The sequence below is a fragment of the Balaenoptera ricei genome, chromosome 2, assembly GCF_028023285.1.
Source record: "Balaenoptera ricei isolate mBalRic1 chromosome 2, mBalRic1.hap2, whole genome shotgun sequence".
Lineage (NCBI taxonomy): Eukaryota > Metazoa > Chordata > Mammalia > Artiodactyla > Balaenopteridae > Balaenoptera > Balaenoptera ricei.
The window spans coordinates 175,539,674-175,558,327 of record NC_082640.1 but is presented as its reverse complement, the minus strand read 5'-3'; the positions used below and the strand labels follow the sequence as shown (position 1 = coordinate 175,558,327).

The window sequence follows — 18,654 nt, the reverse complement described above, 5'->3', positions numbered from 1 at the left end:
AAGAGTAAATTTCTTTTTGTTGTGGAACCCAAAGACAAAAATGAAGCCAGATTATAAGAAGGAATTAGAAGTAAGAAATGGAGAACCTTCAAGAACCCAGGGAATATTTTCACCGTTTCTCTTATCTATATTTTCTGTACATCTATATTTATTTTTCCTTTTATGCAGACTAGTTTCCTAAAGCTGCCTCACTGCTGTCAAAGTTTTATATATATTTCCTAGGGACCAGCCCAATTCCAAATCCCCAGGAGAGTATCTTCAATTGGCCTAGAATTGATCCTGCACCCACTTGTGTGCCAATCAAATGTAGCAGGTGATGAGGAATTGGGACAGTGGGATGGGGGGATCATACAGGCAAACCCCTCTAAGTATGGGAAAGTTAAAGGACGAACCAAATTGTGTGTCCTACAGAGTAAATGGCAGGGGGAAAGCGAGAATAAGGCAGAAAGGATAGAAAAGACTCTATATAAGGAAGCATAAAAGATAAAAGACTGCAGAAGAAGCCCCAGTATTATAACAGCTAACATGGATTATATCACTATTTTTATCCTTTATTCATCTCAGTTTTTTCAAATTAATCTATCAGAACTTTTTGTGATTTTTTTTTCAAGGAATTCATCCTGAAAATTGTACTCCTTTAAAAAAAAAAAAAGAGAGTACAGCCTAATGATGGATTGTTCTAGCTGCTTGGCCTAATATTGACATTAGTTTGACAATCGAAGAAGTGAAGATCACTTGTTATTTTCACTTCTTCTATTTATAAAATTTAATTTCAGAAATGCATTGATTCTAAGATCACCCAGGCAAGAAAAAAGGTGATCTGAAAACTTAAGTATTTTATGGAAAGAGACCAAATGATCTCTGCCTATCTTGATACAACTTCTGGATTGAGCAAAAAGAAATATATTTGAGCTTATAATGTAATAGGAGAGAATGGTCTAATGTTAGTAATATGCTAGAAATCAGGAAAGAAAATCTTCAGGGGGAAGGAGACCATATTTGCTCATTCACTTTTTACTCCTTAATCATATCTTATTTGCTGCCATACCATGAATTTGAGTATTATGTATCTGTAAAATCTTGGGAAGGGTAGTTTATGTAACATCAACAGCAAAGGTAGCAAAATAATCATCATAGTAGTAGTAGAACTTGCCGGTAGCATTTACTGAATTCTTATATTTTCAGCACGACTCTAAACACTTTACCTAACTAAATTCATTTATTACTCAATATGTGTTAGTTACTATTGTTAGCTCCATTTTCGAATGATTTAACTGAGGCCTATGGAGCCATATGGAGATTTGGTGATAGCTAGAAAGTGGTGAAGGCAATTTGAAGTTTGAACTACATAGAACTGTTGAAGGTAAAAAGAGTCCCTCCTTAATTTATACTTCACAATTTGTTCTCTTTTTCATTTTAAAATAAGGTATAATTTACATTCAGTAAAATATACCGTTTTTAGTGCCTAGCTCTATAAGTTTTCACAGATGTATACAATTGTGTAATCATGAATCAAGATTTAGAACAGTTCCATCATCCAATAACATTACCCCACCAGTATTCAACTCTCTGTCTCCTGAGCCCCAGGAACCATGGATCTGTTTTCTGTTCCTATTGTTTCGTTTATTCCAGAGCCATATAAATGGAATCATCAAATATGTAGTCTTTTGAGTCTGGCTGCTTTCACTTAGCATAATTCATTTGAGATTCACTATGTTGTAGTTTTTTTTGTTTTCTTACTGGGTAGTATTCCACTGTATGGATGTACCATAGTTTATTTTGTTGCAGGGCATTTGAATTTTTTCAGTTTTTGGCAATTATGAATAAAGCTGCTATAGGCATTCTCATACAGATTCTTGTGGTGAACACAAATTTTTGTTGCATTTGGCTAATACCAGATAGTAGGATTACTGTGTCATATGGTAAGTGTAAGTTTAACTGTGTAAGAAATTATCAAACTATTTTCCAAAGTAGCAGTATCATTTTGCATTCTCACCACCAGGTTATCTGGATCCATGCCAGCACTTAGTATATATAAGTGTGTGTGTATGTTTGCATACATGTATACATATACATTTATACATATATGTATATTTATACAATATGTATATATGTATACTTATATATAAATATATTTTAATATGTATAAATATGTATGTATTTAATTTAGCCATTCTAATAGGTGTAGAGTGACATTTAATTATGGTTTTAATTTGCATTTCCCTAATAACTAATGACAATGAACAACCTTTTTTGTGCTTATTTGCCATTTGGTGAATTATCTATTCAAATCTTTTGCAAGTTCATTGTATGTTCTGGATACAACTCCTTTATCAGATATATGATTTATAAATATTTTCTCTCAGTCTGTGGCTTGTATTTTTAATCTCTTAAGAACGTCTTTTGTAGATCAGAGTTTTTAATTTTGATGAAGTCTAATTTATCAGTTTTTTATTTTATGGATTGTACTTTTGGCATCATATCTAAGAAATCTTTGCCTAACCCACAAAAAGGTTCTCCTATATTTACTTCTAGAAGTTTATGGTTCTAGGTTTTGTATTTAGGTCTATGACTGAATTTAAGTTAGTTTTTATACATTATATGGACTGAGGGTAATTTGGGGGAAATATGGATATCCAATTATTCCACCACCTTTGTTGTAAAAGCTATTTTGTGTCCAGTGAGTTGCTATTTCTGGGCTCTCTATCCTTTACCAATACCACACTTGATTACTTTAGCTTTATAAATAATAAGCTTATAATGAGTAATATTAACCCTTCAACTTTGATCTTTTTCTTTTGTTCTTTTAGTTCTTTTGTCTCTCCATGTAAATTTTACAATCAATTTGTTTAGTTCTACAAAAAATTCTGCTGTGATTTTTTTTTATCTCAATTAGAATTGCATTGAATCTATAGATTAGTTTAGGGGGAATTGACGTCTTAACAATATTGAGTTTTCCAATCCATGGACACAGTATATCTCTCCATTTATTTACATCTCCTCTGATTTATTTCATCAGGGTTTTGTCGTTTTCAGCATAGAGATCTTGCATATACTTTAAGAAATTTATATCTAAGTATTTCATGGGTTTGGTATTACTTTAAATGGTTATTTTTAATATTTTAATTTCCAATTGTTCATTAATAATATGTAAATATGTAATTGATTTTTGTAGATTGACTTTGTATCTTTCAACTTTGTTAAATTCACTTATTAGTTCTAATAGTCTTTTGTATATTCTTTGGGATTTTCTACATGGATAAACATCCATCTAGAAATAGAGATAATTTTATATATTTCTTCCATTCTAATATGATTCATTTTATTTATTTATATATGTCTTTACTTACGTACTTACTTACTTGTTTATCTTTGCCTTATTGTGCCGGTGGGATCTCCAGTACAATGTTGAATAGAAATGGTGAGAGAGGACATCTCTGCCTTGTTTCCAACTTTAGGGAGAGAATATTCAGCCTTTCCTCATTAAGTATGATGTTATCTGTAGGTATTTTGCAGATGCCCTTTATCAGGTTAAGGAAGTTCCATTCTATTCCTAGTTTGCTGAGTTCAAGAATTGGCGTTGAATTCTGTTAAATGCTCTTTCTGCATCTATTGAGATGATTATAAGGATTTTCTTCTTTCATCCCATTATATGAAGAATTCCATTGATTCGTTTTTGAATTCTCAACCAGCCTTGCAATCCTAGGATAAACAACTCTTAGTTAGGATGCATTATCCTTTTTGTGTATTGCTGGACTCATTTGGCTAGTGGGTTCTTGGGGTTATCAGTCTGGAGTTTTATTTTCTTGTAATATCTTTATCTCGTTTCGGTATCTGGTAATGCTGTCTTTAATCAAATGAATTGCTCAGCTGTTGCTGATGATGAACGCTGGGGGCGGTGCTCAGCTTTAAGCTGAAAACCAAGGGCGCACAGGGCTTTGGGCAGGAGTTGAGGGAGCCCAGCACAGGTGATACCAGACTTGAGTTCATACTGAGCTTAAGAAACTTTAGAATCTTCATCACCCTGGGGAACCTTCCATGAGTCCCACAGGATCCTGCTGTTGGCTCTTGAGCCCCAGATACGGAACCCGGAAGACACGCGCTCAGACACCAAGTCTCCATTCCTCTGTTCCCTATGACTTCAAGAATGTTTTTGACGGGAAAGCCAAGCCAGTGACCTTATCAGAAAACCCAGGCTCATGGTGGGTAGGAAAACGTTTGCCAAGATGCACGTGGTTTTCCAGCCACATCACTGTTTTCCTTTCAAAGGTATTTCCACTTTGACTTCTGAACTGAAATGCTGTCTATAAGGAGTATCAGGAGGGCTTGTGTAAGGGGCTGATAACACTGCATTCCCCATAGACAAAAGGACTTATCTAGATCGTTTTTATCGTATTGGAATCCGTCTTCCAACAAGCTTTTACTAGAAAGTTGTTTCTATTTCTTGATTTTCTTTTAAATAATCATCTTTTGGTCTGAATTACACAGATTTTTAAAAATCGTTTGTATCCAGGAATCTGAGCAGAAAATTTAGCTTCTGAGTTTTATGGCAGCCTTTTTATTGGACAGTGTTTATGAGTACGGAGCAAGTTCATTGTTTCTGGGTCTGACAGCAGTGCTGGGACCAGCAAGGAGCCCTTTGTCTACATTCCTCCCCAGTGGGATCCGGCTCTGATTGCCAGGTGGGGTCGTCTCCAGGACTTTAAGAGTGAAGTATTGCTGAGTCCCACGGAAAACAGTTGGCAGATGCAGACAGGGGTGTTACGAGAAATTTTGCCTTGCCTTGAAGCCCTCTGTTAAATAAGGGAAATTTTGGGGCTATTAATTGTACAATTGCTAGAATGAAAGTGATTTATGTGGTGATACTGGGACTGAGTTCTAAAAGCTTGGGTTTCTGGGTCTCCTTTTTAAGTGGGTGAATTCAAGGTGGAAAAACAATGAGCCTCATTCTAGGAAATACGGCGTTTTGCACAGAAGCTTCTTTCAAAGGGAGTCCTGGTTTAATTGCCAAAATGAAAGGAAGGTGGGCACTGCCCAGAATCTCACAGGTGTTTGATTTGCTTGCGGTTTTTGAAATCCTGACTGGTAGGTAAACCTGGTCAGAGGACAAAGTAAGTATGTAGGCTTTTAGATCTAAATTGCTTTGAAATAAAGCTCATTTCTAAAAAGGGAAATACATAAATAAATATGAGTTGAGAAGAGTTCCCTCCTATATTATGGAAGAATTTTTGTAGAATTGATATCATTTTTTTCACTAAATGTTTGGTGGGATTCACCAGTGGAGTTTTCTGGGCATGGAGTATTCTTTGTGGGAAGGATTTTAACTACAAATTCAGTTTCCTTAATAGATATGGGAATATTCAAGTTTTCTGTTTTTTCTGAAGTGAGTTTCGGCAGTTTGTATCTTTCAAGGAACTTGTCCATTTCATCTAAATTGTTGAATTTGTAACTAAAGCGTTTTTGTGACATTCTTTTATTAACCTTAAAGGGTCTATAGTGATGTGCCCTATTTCATCTCTAATATTAGTTATTGATATTTACATCTTTATTTCCTTCTTGATTCATCTGGTGGAAGTTCATCAACATTATTGATCCTTTCAAAGAAGCATCTTTAGATTTCATTGATTGTGACTATCGTTTTTCTGTTCTTCATTTCGTTGATTTCACTGTTTCATCCTTCTACTTCCTTTGGGATTCATTTGCTCCTTTTTTTCTAGTTTCTTAAGTTGGGGACCTTTAGATCAGGGGGTGGCAAACTACAGTTTGCAGACCAAATTTGGTCTGCTGCCTGTTTTTGTAAATAAGTTTTATTGGAACACAGCTGTGCTCATTTATTTATGTTTTCTATAGCTGCTTGTTGGCTACCATGGCAGAGTTGAAGTGTTGAGACAGAGACCATATGGCCCACAAAACCCCAAATATTTACTATTTGACACTTTATAAGGCAGTACTATCTTTTAATCCCTGCTTCAGATAATTGATTTGAGATCTTTTTTAATATAAATATTTTACTACTATATATTTCTCTTTAGCACTGCTTTATCTGCATCTCATAAATTTTTATGTGTTTTCATTTTCTTTCAGAGTATTTTCTAATTCCCCATGCCACTTTCTCTTTGACCTGTGGTTATTTAGAAGTGTGTTGTAAAATGTCCATATATCTGGGAATTTTCCAGATATCTTTCTGTTACTGATTTTTCTAGATTAATTCTATTATGTTCTGAGAACATATTTTGTATGATCATTTGTTGAGATGGTTTTTATGGCCTGTTTGGTGAATCTTCCCTGTGCACTTGAAAAAAATACTTACTTTGCTGTTTTTCACTGGAGTGCTCTGTAAGTGTTGATTGGGTCAGTTGGTTGATAGTGTTATTCAGCTTTTCTATATCCTCACTCACTACTCAGTTACTTAGAGAGGAGTGTTGAAATATCCAACTATAATTGTTGATTTGTTTATTTCTCCTTTTAGTTTTATTAGGTTTTTTTTTTTTTTTTTGGCCGTGCTGCACAGCTTGTGGGATCTCATTTCCCAGACCAGGTATTGAACCTGGGCCACTGCAGTGAAAGCCAGGAATCCTAACCACTAGACCGCCAGGGAAATCCCCAGTTTTATCAGCTTTTGATTCATGTATTTGGAAGCTCTGTTAAGCATGTGCACATTTAGGGCTGTCATACCTTTTCAGTGAATTGATCCCTTTATCATATGTATTTTTCCTCTTTATTCTTGATATTACCTTGATCTGAAGTCTCCTTTGTCAGATACTGATATAGCCATTACACCTTTCTTTTGATTAGTATTTGCATAAGATATATTTTTTCATTCTTTTACCTTTTTTCCCCAAGACAACTTTTAGAACACATTAATCAACAGAATAGAAGTACACAAGTGAATTTTAAAGTAAAATCAGTGCATCAATGAGTGCGATCTAACACAAAAGTGCAGATGCCTCACAATGGGGGAGGAAGGCATAAATCTAAACCAGAGATTGGAGGAGAGATGCATATAAGGGAGGAAGGACCTTGGCATACTGATTTATCAAGGTAGATTGAACTGATGTCTTTAATTTCCAAATACCTTGGGCCCTAATTTGTAGTCTGAGATAAGCGTGATACTTGGTCACAAAGAGCAACAGTAGGTATCTGCTGTGTCTGGAATGGGGAAGAAGTTCAGAATCCTGAAGAGACTGTGGACACTCAACTCTGTAATAATGAGGTGGAAGGTATGAGGCTACAAGAACCATAGGGAGACTGCACTCTTCTATGTCAGGCACTAACCACACTGCAGCAAGGTACAATGAAAAATTACTCAAGTTACTAGTTTAATGGAAGAACAGGAGTAGCTGTAGGAAGGACTCCATGGAAAATGTCCAGCTGATATAGAGAAAATAAACATTCGATCAGTGGAATAACTATGGTGCTATTTTTCAGAATAGGTACCATCACCTTAGTCACTGATCTAATGGATGTGTCTTCTTAACCCAAAGTAACAAAGGTTTTAACAGCCAGATAGCCCTCTTTTCTGTAACTCTTGGTGCAGTTCTATTGTTGTTCTCACTGAGTTGTTAAATAGCATATGAAACAGATATGAGGTCACATAAACTACCTGAATAGGTTTGCCTGGAGCTTTGGCATTGACCTCTTCAACTTCCAGCTGTGGGTCTACCAGTTGACACTTTTCACACAGTCTCTTGGCTGCTCATCTACATCTTTCACTGTATGAGCCACATTACAGGTGGGATTAATATTTCCTGTGTGTTTAGGATGAGCAGGATTAGTATCACCACCAAACAGATGTGTGTGCTGGTTAATATGCATGTGGAAAGAGATACAGTTGGTATAAAACCAATCCAGAAAATATTGGCTATTACTGCTGATGAAACCCATACTTTCCCTTATATTCAATCACTCCATGTACCATTATAGGAACCACATTGTTGTTTCTATTTGTGATTTTTATCAAGACTTGTAGAAAGTTATACAAGACCTGTGGATTCTCAGGGCTCTTATTTTCATGTTTCAGAAGTTCAAGAAAACTATGCATATACCAACTTTGAACCAGTCACACTGAAGGCCAGTTAAGTTACCCATCAGAAGATTGATTTCTCTCATTGTGTTGGCCAGTTGTGCAGGAAGCTCCTTTTGTAGAAACATATAGGATATTTTCTCACACCATTATCTTTCCCCCAATCCAGGAATTGCTTGATAAAGAGCAGTGACAGCAAGAAGCATAAATAGCACTTGATCTACTTGTTTACCAGCTGTTTAAGCAGCCACTAGAAGATCCATATCCTCGCCAGGGTGGTGCACAGATCCACCTAGAGGCCTGGATGGACATGAGGGCTTGTGCAGCTGAGCTGTTCGGGTCAGGTGTGTTCTTCATGAGCACACCCTGGTTTCAGCCTCGACTTATGGGTACAACTGCTGCAGCACCCAGGCTGAGTTCATCACCTTGGCTTCCCCAGGCCCACCCATTCTTTAACTTTTAACTCAGTTATGCTTCTGTATTTAAAGTGGGTGTCTTAGAGTTAGCATATCTTTCAGTCTTGATTTTCACATCTAATCTGGAAATCTGTCTTTTAATTAGTATTTTTAGGCCGTTTACATTTAACACAATTTTTAGTATGGTTGTACTGAAATCTACCATTAGGGTTTTTTCTATTCTATCTCTTCTGTTTTACTTTTCTTTTTCTGTCTTCATCCATATTAATTATTTTTTATGATTCTGTTTTGTCTCAACTATTGGTTTATTATTCTTTGAAAATTTTTTTTGGTGTTGGCCCTAGGGTTTATACTATTTATTTTATTTTATTTTATTTATTTTATTTAATTTATTTATTTTTGGCCATGCCACGCAGTTTGTGTATCTTAGTTCCCTGACCAGAGATTGAACCTGTGCCCTGGGCAGTGAAAACACAGAGTCTTAACCACTGGACCACCAGGGAATTCCTGATATACTAAATATTTTAGTTAATCATGGTCTACTTTCAAAAAATATTATACCACTTCACCTGAAGTATAACAGTTTGCTTCTTACCAAGCTACAAGAGCTCTCAGAGAAAAATTATAATCTAAAATACTATTATCTGGGTTCACTGCTGTGTTGGTAAGATAACTTCATAATTCTTTTTTCCTTATTTTATCATCAAAATGTTTGCTGGGAAAACATATATAAATGCAATCAAAATGATTGGGAAATAAAAGGTAATTGTGGTTGGTAATGTTCATATAGTCTTAAATTTCACCAACATGACATACAAAAAAATAGCTGATTGTTTGCCTTTTGTTTTCAAACAGATATTGCAGCTGTAGAAGAATGGTTAGTAAGGATCACTTTGCAACATGGATTAAATATTTATACTACTGAAGGAACACTGTTGGATAGTATTCGAGGTAAATGCCAGTAGATAAAAGTGAAGTGAAAATTTGTAATATTCTTTCAACAAACCTTGTAAGCTATGATATGCCAGACTCTGTGCTAAGTGCTAGAGATAGATAAATAAGAGATGATCATGACTCTTGAAGGGCTTACAATCTGATGAGGCAAAGAATTAAATATACATGGGTAATTGTTAATAGAGCTCTGCAAAGAGTGCTATAGAAATATGGAAATATATGTTTTCTGTAGCCATATTGGGGGGTCATCATAAACAATGGCTTTATAGAGTTAGTTTTTGCATCTTCTATAAAGATGCTATAGAAGATATTGTTTATTGCATCACAGTCTACTTTATGACGACCATCAAGCAAAAAGTTTTGCTCAGTCTTAGTAAGAACATTTGTATTTCTTCATAAAAAAATTGGTTATTTTAAGGTTATGAGCACTGAGGAATATAACTGACTAGCTTTTCTTTTTCAATTGTCTGATCTATAGCCCAATTTTTGGGTCAGCCATAGTATATAGAAAAAATCCTCCATCCTGGAGTTTGTATTTATTCTCATTTTCCTCACCTTCCCTTTTTACTTTTATTCTTTTGCACCCACTTTGATATGGTGGTATGTAGAAGCCAGAGTAAAAATAAATATTTCATCTTATGGAAAGAAACACCTGGGTAGCTTTAAGAAAATAATGATGATTCAGGGCCAAGATGGTGAAGTAGGAAGACCCTGAGCTCACCTCCTTCCATAGGCACACCAAAATTACAAATATTTACAGAGCAACTATCTATGAGAATGACCAGAAGACTAGCAGAAAAGATTTCCCAAAACTAAGCAAATAAAGAAGGAACCAAAATATGATGAGTGGGAGGGGTAGAGACACTGTATAGTCAAGACCAACATCCCCAGGTAGGCAACCCACAAATGAGAGGATAATCACACTTTCAGAGGTCCTACCTAAGGAGCAAGGGGTCCAAACCTCACATTAGGCTCCCTAGACCAGGGGTCCTGCACTGGGAAGACAAGCCCCCAGAACATCTGGCTTTGACGGCTAGTGGGGCTTGTGTGTGGGAGAGCCAGAGAGCTGTGAGAAACAGAGACTCTGCTCTTAAAGGGCACACACCAAATCTCACATGCTCTGAGTCTCAGTGCGAGGCAGTAATTTGAAAAGAGTCTGGGTCAGACTCACTTAAGAGATCATCAACTTAAAATAATCATGTATATTATCATGTAAATAATCATGTACGTAGGTTGTTATATATGAACCTCATGGTACCCACAAACCAAATACCTATGATGGATAAACAAAAAAGAGAAATGAATCCAAACATAATACTAAAGATAGTCATCAGGCACAAGGGAAGAGAGCAAAAGAAGAAGAGAGGAACAGAAAAAAGAAAAAAAACCAAAACAAACCAGAAAACAATGAACAAAATGGTAATAAGTATATACATATCAATAATTTTGCTTTAAATGCAAATGGACTTAATGCTCCAATGAAAACATAGTGGCTGAATGGATTAAAAAAAAAATCAAAAACACGAGAATTAACGTTGTTAAAATGACCATACTGCCCAAAGCAATCTACAGATTCAATGCAATCACTGTCAAAATACTAATGGTGTGGGGGAACTTCAAGACAGAGGAGGAGTAAGAACACATGGCATGCCTCAGGCTGTTACAATGTCATGCCAGCCTCTCCCGCCACAGGCTCACCCCACATTCCATACCTCTCCCTCCCCCAAGCCTGAGTGAGCCGAGCCCCCTAATCAGCTGCTATTTTAACCCTGTCCTGTCTGGGTGGGGAACAGATGCCCTTAGACGACCTACACGCAGAGGTGGGGCCAAATCCAAAGCTGAACCCCAGGAGCTGTGCAAACAAAGAAGAGAAAGGGAAATTTCTCCCAGCAGCCACAGGAGCAGCAGATTAAATCTCCACAACTTCATATACCCTGTGTCTGTGGAATACCTGAATAGACAACGAATCATCCCAAAATTGAGGCAGTGGACTTTGGGAGAAACTGTAGACTTGGGGTTTGCTTTCTTCATCTAATTTGTTTCTGGTTTTATGTTTATCTTAGTTTAGTATTTAGAGCTTGTTGGTAGATTTTTTCATTGATTTGGTTGCTCTCTTCCCTTTATATATATATATACTTTTTTTTTTTCTTTTTCTCTTTTGCTGAGTGTATATGTGTATGCTTCTTTGTGTGATTTTTGTCTGTATAGCTTTGCTTTTACCATTTATCCTAGGGTTCTCTCTGTCTGTTTTTTTGTTGTTGTTGTTTGTTTGTTTTTGTATAGTTTTTAGCACTTGTTATCACTGGTGGATTAGTTTTTTGGTTTGGTTGCTCTCTCTTTCTTTTCTTTTATTACTTTTAAATTTTTTAATTTTTAACAATATTTTTAAAATTTTTTATCTTAATAACTTCATTTTATTTTTCTTTCTTTCTTTCTGTCTCTTTTTTTTCTCCCTTTTCTTCTGAGCCATGTGGTTGACAGGGTCTTGGTCCTCCGGCTGGGTGTCAGGCCTGAGCCTCTGAGGTGGGAGAGCCGAGTTCAGGACATTGGTCCACCAGAGACCTCGCAGCCCCACGTAATATCAAACGGCAAAAGCTCTCCTAGAGATCTCCATCTCAACGCTAAGACCCAGCTCCACTCAATAACCAGCAAGCTACAGTGCTGGACACCCTATGCCAAACAACTAGCAAGACAGGAACACAACGTCACCCATTAGCATAGAGACTGCCTAAAATCATAATAAGTTCACAGACACCCCAAAACACACCACTGGACTTGGTCCTTCCCACCAGAAAGACAAGATGCAACCTCATGCACCAGAACACAGGCACCAGTCCCCTCCACCAGAAAGCCTACACAACCCCCTGAACCAACCTTACCCACTGGGGGCAGACACCAAAAACAACGGGAACTACAAACCTGCAGCCTGTGAAAAGGAGACCCCCAAACACAGTAAGTTAAGCAAAATGAGAAGACAGAGAAATACACAGCAGATGAAGGAGCAAGGTAAAAACCCACCAGAAAAAACAATTAAAGAGGAAATAGGCAACCTACCTGAAAAAGAATTCAGAGTAATGATAGTAAAGATGATCCAAAATCTTGGAAATAGAATGGAAAAAATACAAGAAACGTTTAACAAGGATCTAGAAGAACTAAGGAGCAAACAAACAATGATGAGCAACCCAATAAGTGAAATTAAAAATTCTCTAGAAGGAATCAATAGCAGAATAACTGAGACAGAAGAATGGATAAGTGACCTGGAAGATAAAATAGTGGAAATAACTACCACAGACCAGTATAAAGAAAAAAGAATGAAAAGAATTGAGGACAGTCTCAGAGACCTCTGGGACAACATTAAACGCACCAACATTTGAATTATAGGGGTCCCAGAAGAAGAGAAAAAAAAAAGGGACTGAGAAAATATTTGAAGAGATTATAGTTGAAAACTTCCCTAATATGGGAAAGGAATAGTCAATCAAATCCAGGAAGTGCAAAGAGTCCCCTACAGGATAAATCCAAGGAGAAACACTCCAAGACACATAATAATCAGACTATCAAAAATTAAATACAAAGAAAAAATATTAAAAGCAGCAAGGGAAAAACAACAAATAACATACAAGGGAATCCCCATAACATTAACAGCTGATCTTTCAGCAGAAATGCTGCAAGCCAAAAGGGGGTGGCAGGACATATTTAAAGTGATGAAAGGGAAAAACCTACAACCAAGATTATTCTACCCAGCAAGGATCTTATTCAGATTAGACAGAAAATTAACACCTTTACAGACAAGCAAAAGCTAAGAATTCAGCATCACCAAACCAGCTTTACAACAAATGCTAAAGGAACTTCTCTAGGCAGGAAACACAAGAGAAGGGAAAGAACTACAATAACAAACCCAAAACAATTAAGAAAATGGTCATAGGAACATACATATTGATAATTACCTTAAATGTAAATGGATTAAATGCTCCAACCAAAAGACACAGACTGGCTGAATGGATACAAAAACAAGACCCTTATATATGCTGTCTACGAGAGACCCACTTCAGACCTAGTGACACATACAGACTGAAAGTGAGGGGATGGAAAAAGATATTCCATGCAAATGGAAATCAAAAGAAAACTGGAGTAGCAATTCTCATATCTGACAAAATGGACTTTAAAACAAAGACTATTACAAGAGACAAAGAAGGACACTACATAATGATCAAGAGATCAATCCAAGAAGAAGATATAACAATTGTAAATATTTATGCACCCGACATAGGAGCACCTCAGTAAATAAGGCAAATGCTAACAGCCATAAAAGGGGAAATTGACATGAACACAATCATAGTAGGGGACTTTCAACACCCCACTTTCACCAATGGACAGATCATCCAAAATGAAAATAAATAAGGAAACACAAGCTTTAAATGATACATTAAACAAGATGGACTTAATTGATATTTGTAGGACATTCTATCAAAAAACAATAGAATACACTTTCTTCTCAAGTGCTCATGGAACATTCTGCAGGATAGATCATATCTTGGGTCACAAGTCAAGCCTTGGTAAATTTAAGAAAATTGAAATCGTATCAAGTATCTTTTCTGACCACAATGCTATGAGAATAGATATCAATTACAGGAAAAAAATCTGTAAAAAATACAAACACGTGTAGGCTAAACAATACACTACTAAATAACCAAGAGATCACTGAAGAAGTCAAAGAGGAAATAAAAAAATACCTAGAAACAAATGACAATGAAAACACAACAACCGAAAACCTATGGGATGCAGCGAAAGCAGCTCTAAGAGAGAAGTTTATAGCAGTACAATCCTACCTCAAGAAACAGGGAAAACCTTAAATAAGCAATCTAACCTTACATCTAAAGCAATTAGAGAAAGAAGAAGAAAAAAATCCCAAAGTTAGCAAGAAGAAAGAAGTCATAAAGATCAGATCAGAAATAAATGAAAAAGAAATGAAGTAAATGATAGCAAAGATCAATAAACTAAAAGCTGGTTCTTTGAGAAGTTAAACAAAACTGATAAACCATTAGCCAGACTCATCAAGAAAAAAGGGAGAAGATTCAAATCAACAGAATTAGAAATGAAAAAGGAGAAGTAACAACTGACACTGGAGAAATACAAAGGATCATGAGAGATTACTACAAGCAACTATTTGCTAGTAAAACGGACGATCTGGAAGAAATGGACAAATTCTCAGAAAAGCACAACCTTCCGAGACTGAACCAGGAAGAAATAGAAAATATGAACAGATCAATCATAAGCACTGAAATTGAAACTGATTAAAAATCTTCCAACAAACAAAAACCCAGGACCAGGTGGATTCACAGGTGAATTCTATCAAACATTTAGAGAAGAGCTAACACCTATCCTTCTCAAACTCTTCCAAGGTATAGCAGAGGAAGGAACACTCCCAAACTCATTCTACAAGGCCACCATCACCGTGATACCAAAACCAGACAAAGATGTCACAAAGAAAGAAAACTACAGGCCAATATCACTGATGAACATAAATGCAAAAATCCTCAACAAAATTTTAGCAAACAAAATCCAGCAGCACATTAAAAGGATCATACACCATGATCAAGTGGGGTGTATCCCAGGAATGCCAGGATTCTTCAAAATATGCAAATCAACCAATGTGATAAACCATATTAACAAACTGAAGGATAAAAACCATATGACCATCTCAATAGGTGCAGAAAAAGCTTTTGACAAAATTCAACACCCAGTTATGATAAAAGCCCTCCAGAAAGTAGGCATAGAGGGAACTTATCTCAACATAATAAAGGCCATATATGACAAACCCACAGCCAACATTGTTCTCAGTGGTGAACAACTGAAACCATCTCCACTAAGATCAGGAACAAGACAAGGTGGCCCACCCTCACCACTATTATTCAACGTAGTTTTGGAAGTTTTAGCCACAGCAATCAGAGAAGGAAAAGAAATAGAAGGAATCCAGACTGGAAAAGAAGAACTGTCACTGTTTGCAGATGACATGATACTGTACATAGAGAATCCTAAAGATGCTACCAGAAAACTACTAGAGCTAATCAGTGATTTTCGTAGAGTAGCAGGATACAAAATTAATGCACAGAAATCTCTTGCATTCCTATACACTAATGATGAAAAATCTGAAAGAGAAATTAAGGAAGCACTCCCATTTACCACTGCAACAAAAAGAATAAAATATCTAGGAACAAACCTACCTCAGGAGACAAAAGAGCTGTATGCAGAAAACTATAAGACACTGATGAAAGAAATTAAAGATGATACCAACAGATGGAGAGATATACCATGTTCTTGGATTGGAAGAATCAACATTGTGAAAATGACTATACTACCCAAAGTAATCTACAGAGTCAATGCAATCCCTGTCAAACTACCAATGGCATTTTTCACAGAACTAGAACAAAAACTTGCACAATTTGTATGGAAACACAAAAGACTCTGAATAGCAAAAGCAATCTTGAGAAAGAAAGACGGAGCTGGAGGATTGTGGCTCCCTGACTTCAGCCTATACTACAAAGCTACAGTAATCAAGACAGTATGGTACTGGAATGAAACAGAAATATAGATCAATGGAACAGGATAGAAAGCCCAGAGATAAACCCACGCACCCATGGTCACCTTATTTTTGATAAAGGAGGCAAGAATATACAATGGAGAAAAGACAGCCTCTGCAATAAGTGGTGCTGGGAAAACTGGACAGCTACATGTAAAAGAATGAAATTAGAACACTCCCTAACACCATGCACAAAAATAAACTCAAAATGGCTTAAAGACCTAAATGTAAGGCCAGACACTATAAAACTCTTAGAGGAAAACATAGGCAGAACACTGTATGACATAAATCACAGAAAGATCCTTTTTGACCCACCTCCTAGAGAAATGGAAATAAAAACGAAAATAAACAAATGGACCTAATGAAACTTAAAATCTTTTGCACAGTAAAGGAAACCATAAACAAGATGAAAAGATAACCCTCAGATGGGGGAAAATATTTGCAAACAAAGCAATGACCGAAGTATACAAGCAGCTCATGCAGCTCAATATTAAAAAAAAAAAAAAAAAAACCCAATCCAAAAATGGGCAGAAGACCTAAATCGACATTTCTCCAAAGAAGATATACAGATTGCCAACAAACATATGAAAGGATTCTCAATATCACTAATCATTAGAGAAATGCAAATGAAAACTACAATGAGGTATCACCTCACGCCAGTCAGAATGGCCATCATCAAAAAATCTACAAACAATAAACGCTGGAGAGGGTGTGGAGAAAAGGGAACCCTCTTGCACTGTTGGTAGGAATGTAAATTGATACAGCCACTATGGAGAACAGTATGGAGGGTCCTTAAAAAACTAAAAATAGAACTACCATATGACCCAGCAATCCCACTACTGGGTATATACCCTGAGAAAAACATAATTCAAAAAGAGTCATGTCCCACAATGTTCATTGCAGCTCTATTTACAATAGCCAGGACATGGAAGCAACCTAAGTGTCCATCAACAGATGAATGGATAAAGAAGATGTGGCACATATATACAATGGAATATTACTCAGCCATAAAAAGAAAGGAAATTGAGTTATTTATAGTGAGGTGGTGGACCTAGAGTGTGTCATACAGAGTTAAGTAAGTCAAAAAGAGAAAATCAAATACCGTATGGTAACACATATATATGGAATCTAAAAAAAAAAAAAAAAAATTGGTTCTGAAGAACCTAGGGGCAGGACAGGAATAAAGACGCCAATGTAGAAAATGGACTTGAGGACACGGCGAGGGGGAAGGGTAACCTGGGATAAAGTGAGAAGAGTGTCATGGACATATATACACTACCAAATGTAAAATAGATAGCTAGTGGGAAGCAGCCACATTCACAGGGAGAACAGCTTGGTGTTTTCTGACCACCTAGAGAGGTGGGATGGGGAGTGTGGGAGGGAGATGCAAGAGGGAGGAGATATTGGGATATATGTATATGTACAGCTGATTTACTTTGTTATACAGCAGAAACTAACACACATTGTAAAGTAATCATACTCCAATAAAGATGTTTAAAAAAATACTAATGGCATTTTTCACAGAAGTAGAACAAGTAATTTTAAAATATATATGGAAACACAAAAGACCCTGAATAGCCCAAACAATCTTTTATTTTTAAACATCTTTATTGGAGTATAATTGCTTTACAATGTTGTGTTAGTTTCTGCTGTATCACAAAGTGAATCAGCTATATGTATACATATTTCCGCATTAAAACAATCTTGAGAAGATGCTGGAGGTATCATGCTCCTTGATTTTAAATTGTACTGTAAAGCTATAGTAACTAAAACTGTGGTACTGGCTTAAAAATCAGACACATAGATCAATGGAACAGAATCAAGAGTCCAGAAATGAATCCACACTTATGCGTTCAATGCATCTACCATACAAAAAAGGAGGCAAGAATGTATGGTGGGAGAGAAGACAGCTTCATCAATAATTAGTTTTGGGAAAATTGGAAAGCTACAGGCAAAAGAATCAAACTGGACTAATTTCTCACACCTTATACAAAAATAACTGAAAATGGATTAAAGACTTAAATGTAAGACCTGAAACCATAAAACTCCTAGAGGAAAACGTAGGCAGTACAGTCTTTGACATCACTTGTAGCAGTATTTTTTTGGATCTTTCTCCTCACACAAGGGAAACCAAAGCCAAAAACGAATGGGACTGCATCAGCTATTGTAAAAGGCTTTTGCACAGCGAAGGAAATTATCAACAAAACCAAAAGCCTACTGAATGGGAGAAGATATTTGCAAATGATATATCTGATAAGGCATTAACATCCAAAGTATACAAAGAACTCATACAGCTCAACATAAAAAAATGAAAAACCTGATTTTAAAAATGGGCAGAAAGGGCTTCCCTGGTGGCGCAGTGGTTAAGAATCCGCCTGCCAATGCAGGGGACACGGGTTTGAGCCCTGGTCCGGGAAGATCCCACATGCCGTGGAGCAACTAAGCTCGTGCGCCACAACTACTGAGCCTGCGCTCTAGAGCCCGCGAGCCACAACTACTGAAGCCCATGTGCCACAACCACTGAAGCCCGCGCGCCTAGAGCCTGTGCTCTGCAACAAGAGAAGCCACCACAACGAGAAGCCTGCGCCCCGCAACAAAGAGTAGCCCCCGCTCACTGCAACTAGAGAAAGCCCGCGTGCAGCAGCAAAGACCCAATGCAGCCAAAAATTAAATAAATGAATAAA

The 18,654-nt window shown here is 36.7% G+C and overlaps 1 protein-coding gene and 1 pseudogene across 1 annotated transcript in view; one reads left to right on the top strand and one right to left on the bottom strand.

Annotated features, from left to right (window-relative positions):
• The window catches only part of CATSPERB (cation channel sperm associated auxiliary subunit beta), a 138,279-nt gene that overhangs the window by 26,079 nt on the left and 93,546 nt on the right, over positions 1-18,654 (top strand). Inside the window, exon 6 of the mRNA XM_059915818.1 lies at positions 9,295-9,390. Within this exon, the coding sequence (XP_059771801.1) occupies positions 9,295-9,390 (96 nt within the window). The remainder of the gene's footprint in view (positions 1-9,294; positions 9,391-18,654) is intronic.
• Positions 7,315-8,472, bottom strand: LOC132360848 (pyruvate dehydrogenase (acetyl-transferring) kinase isozyme 3, mitochondrial-like; annotated as a pseudogene).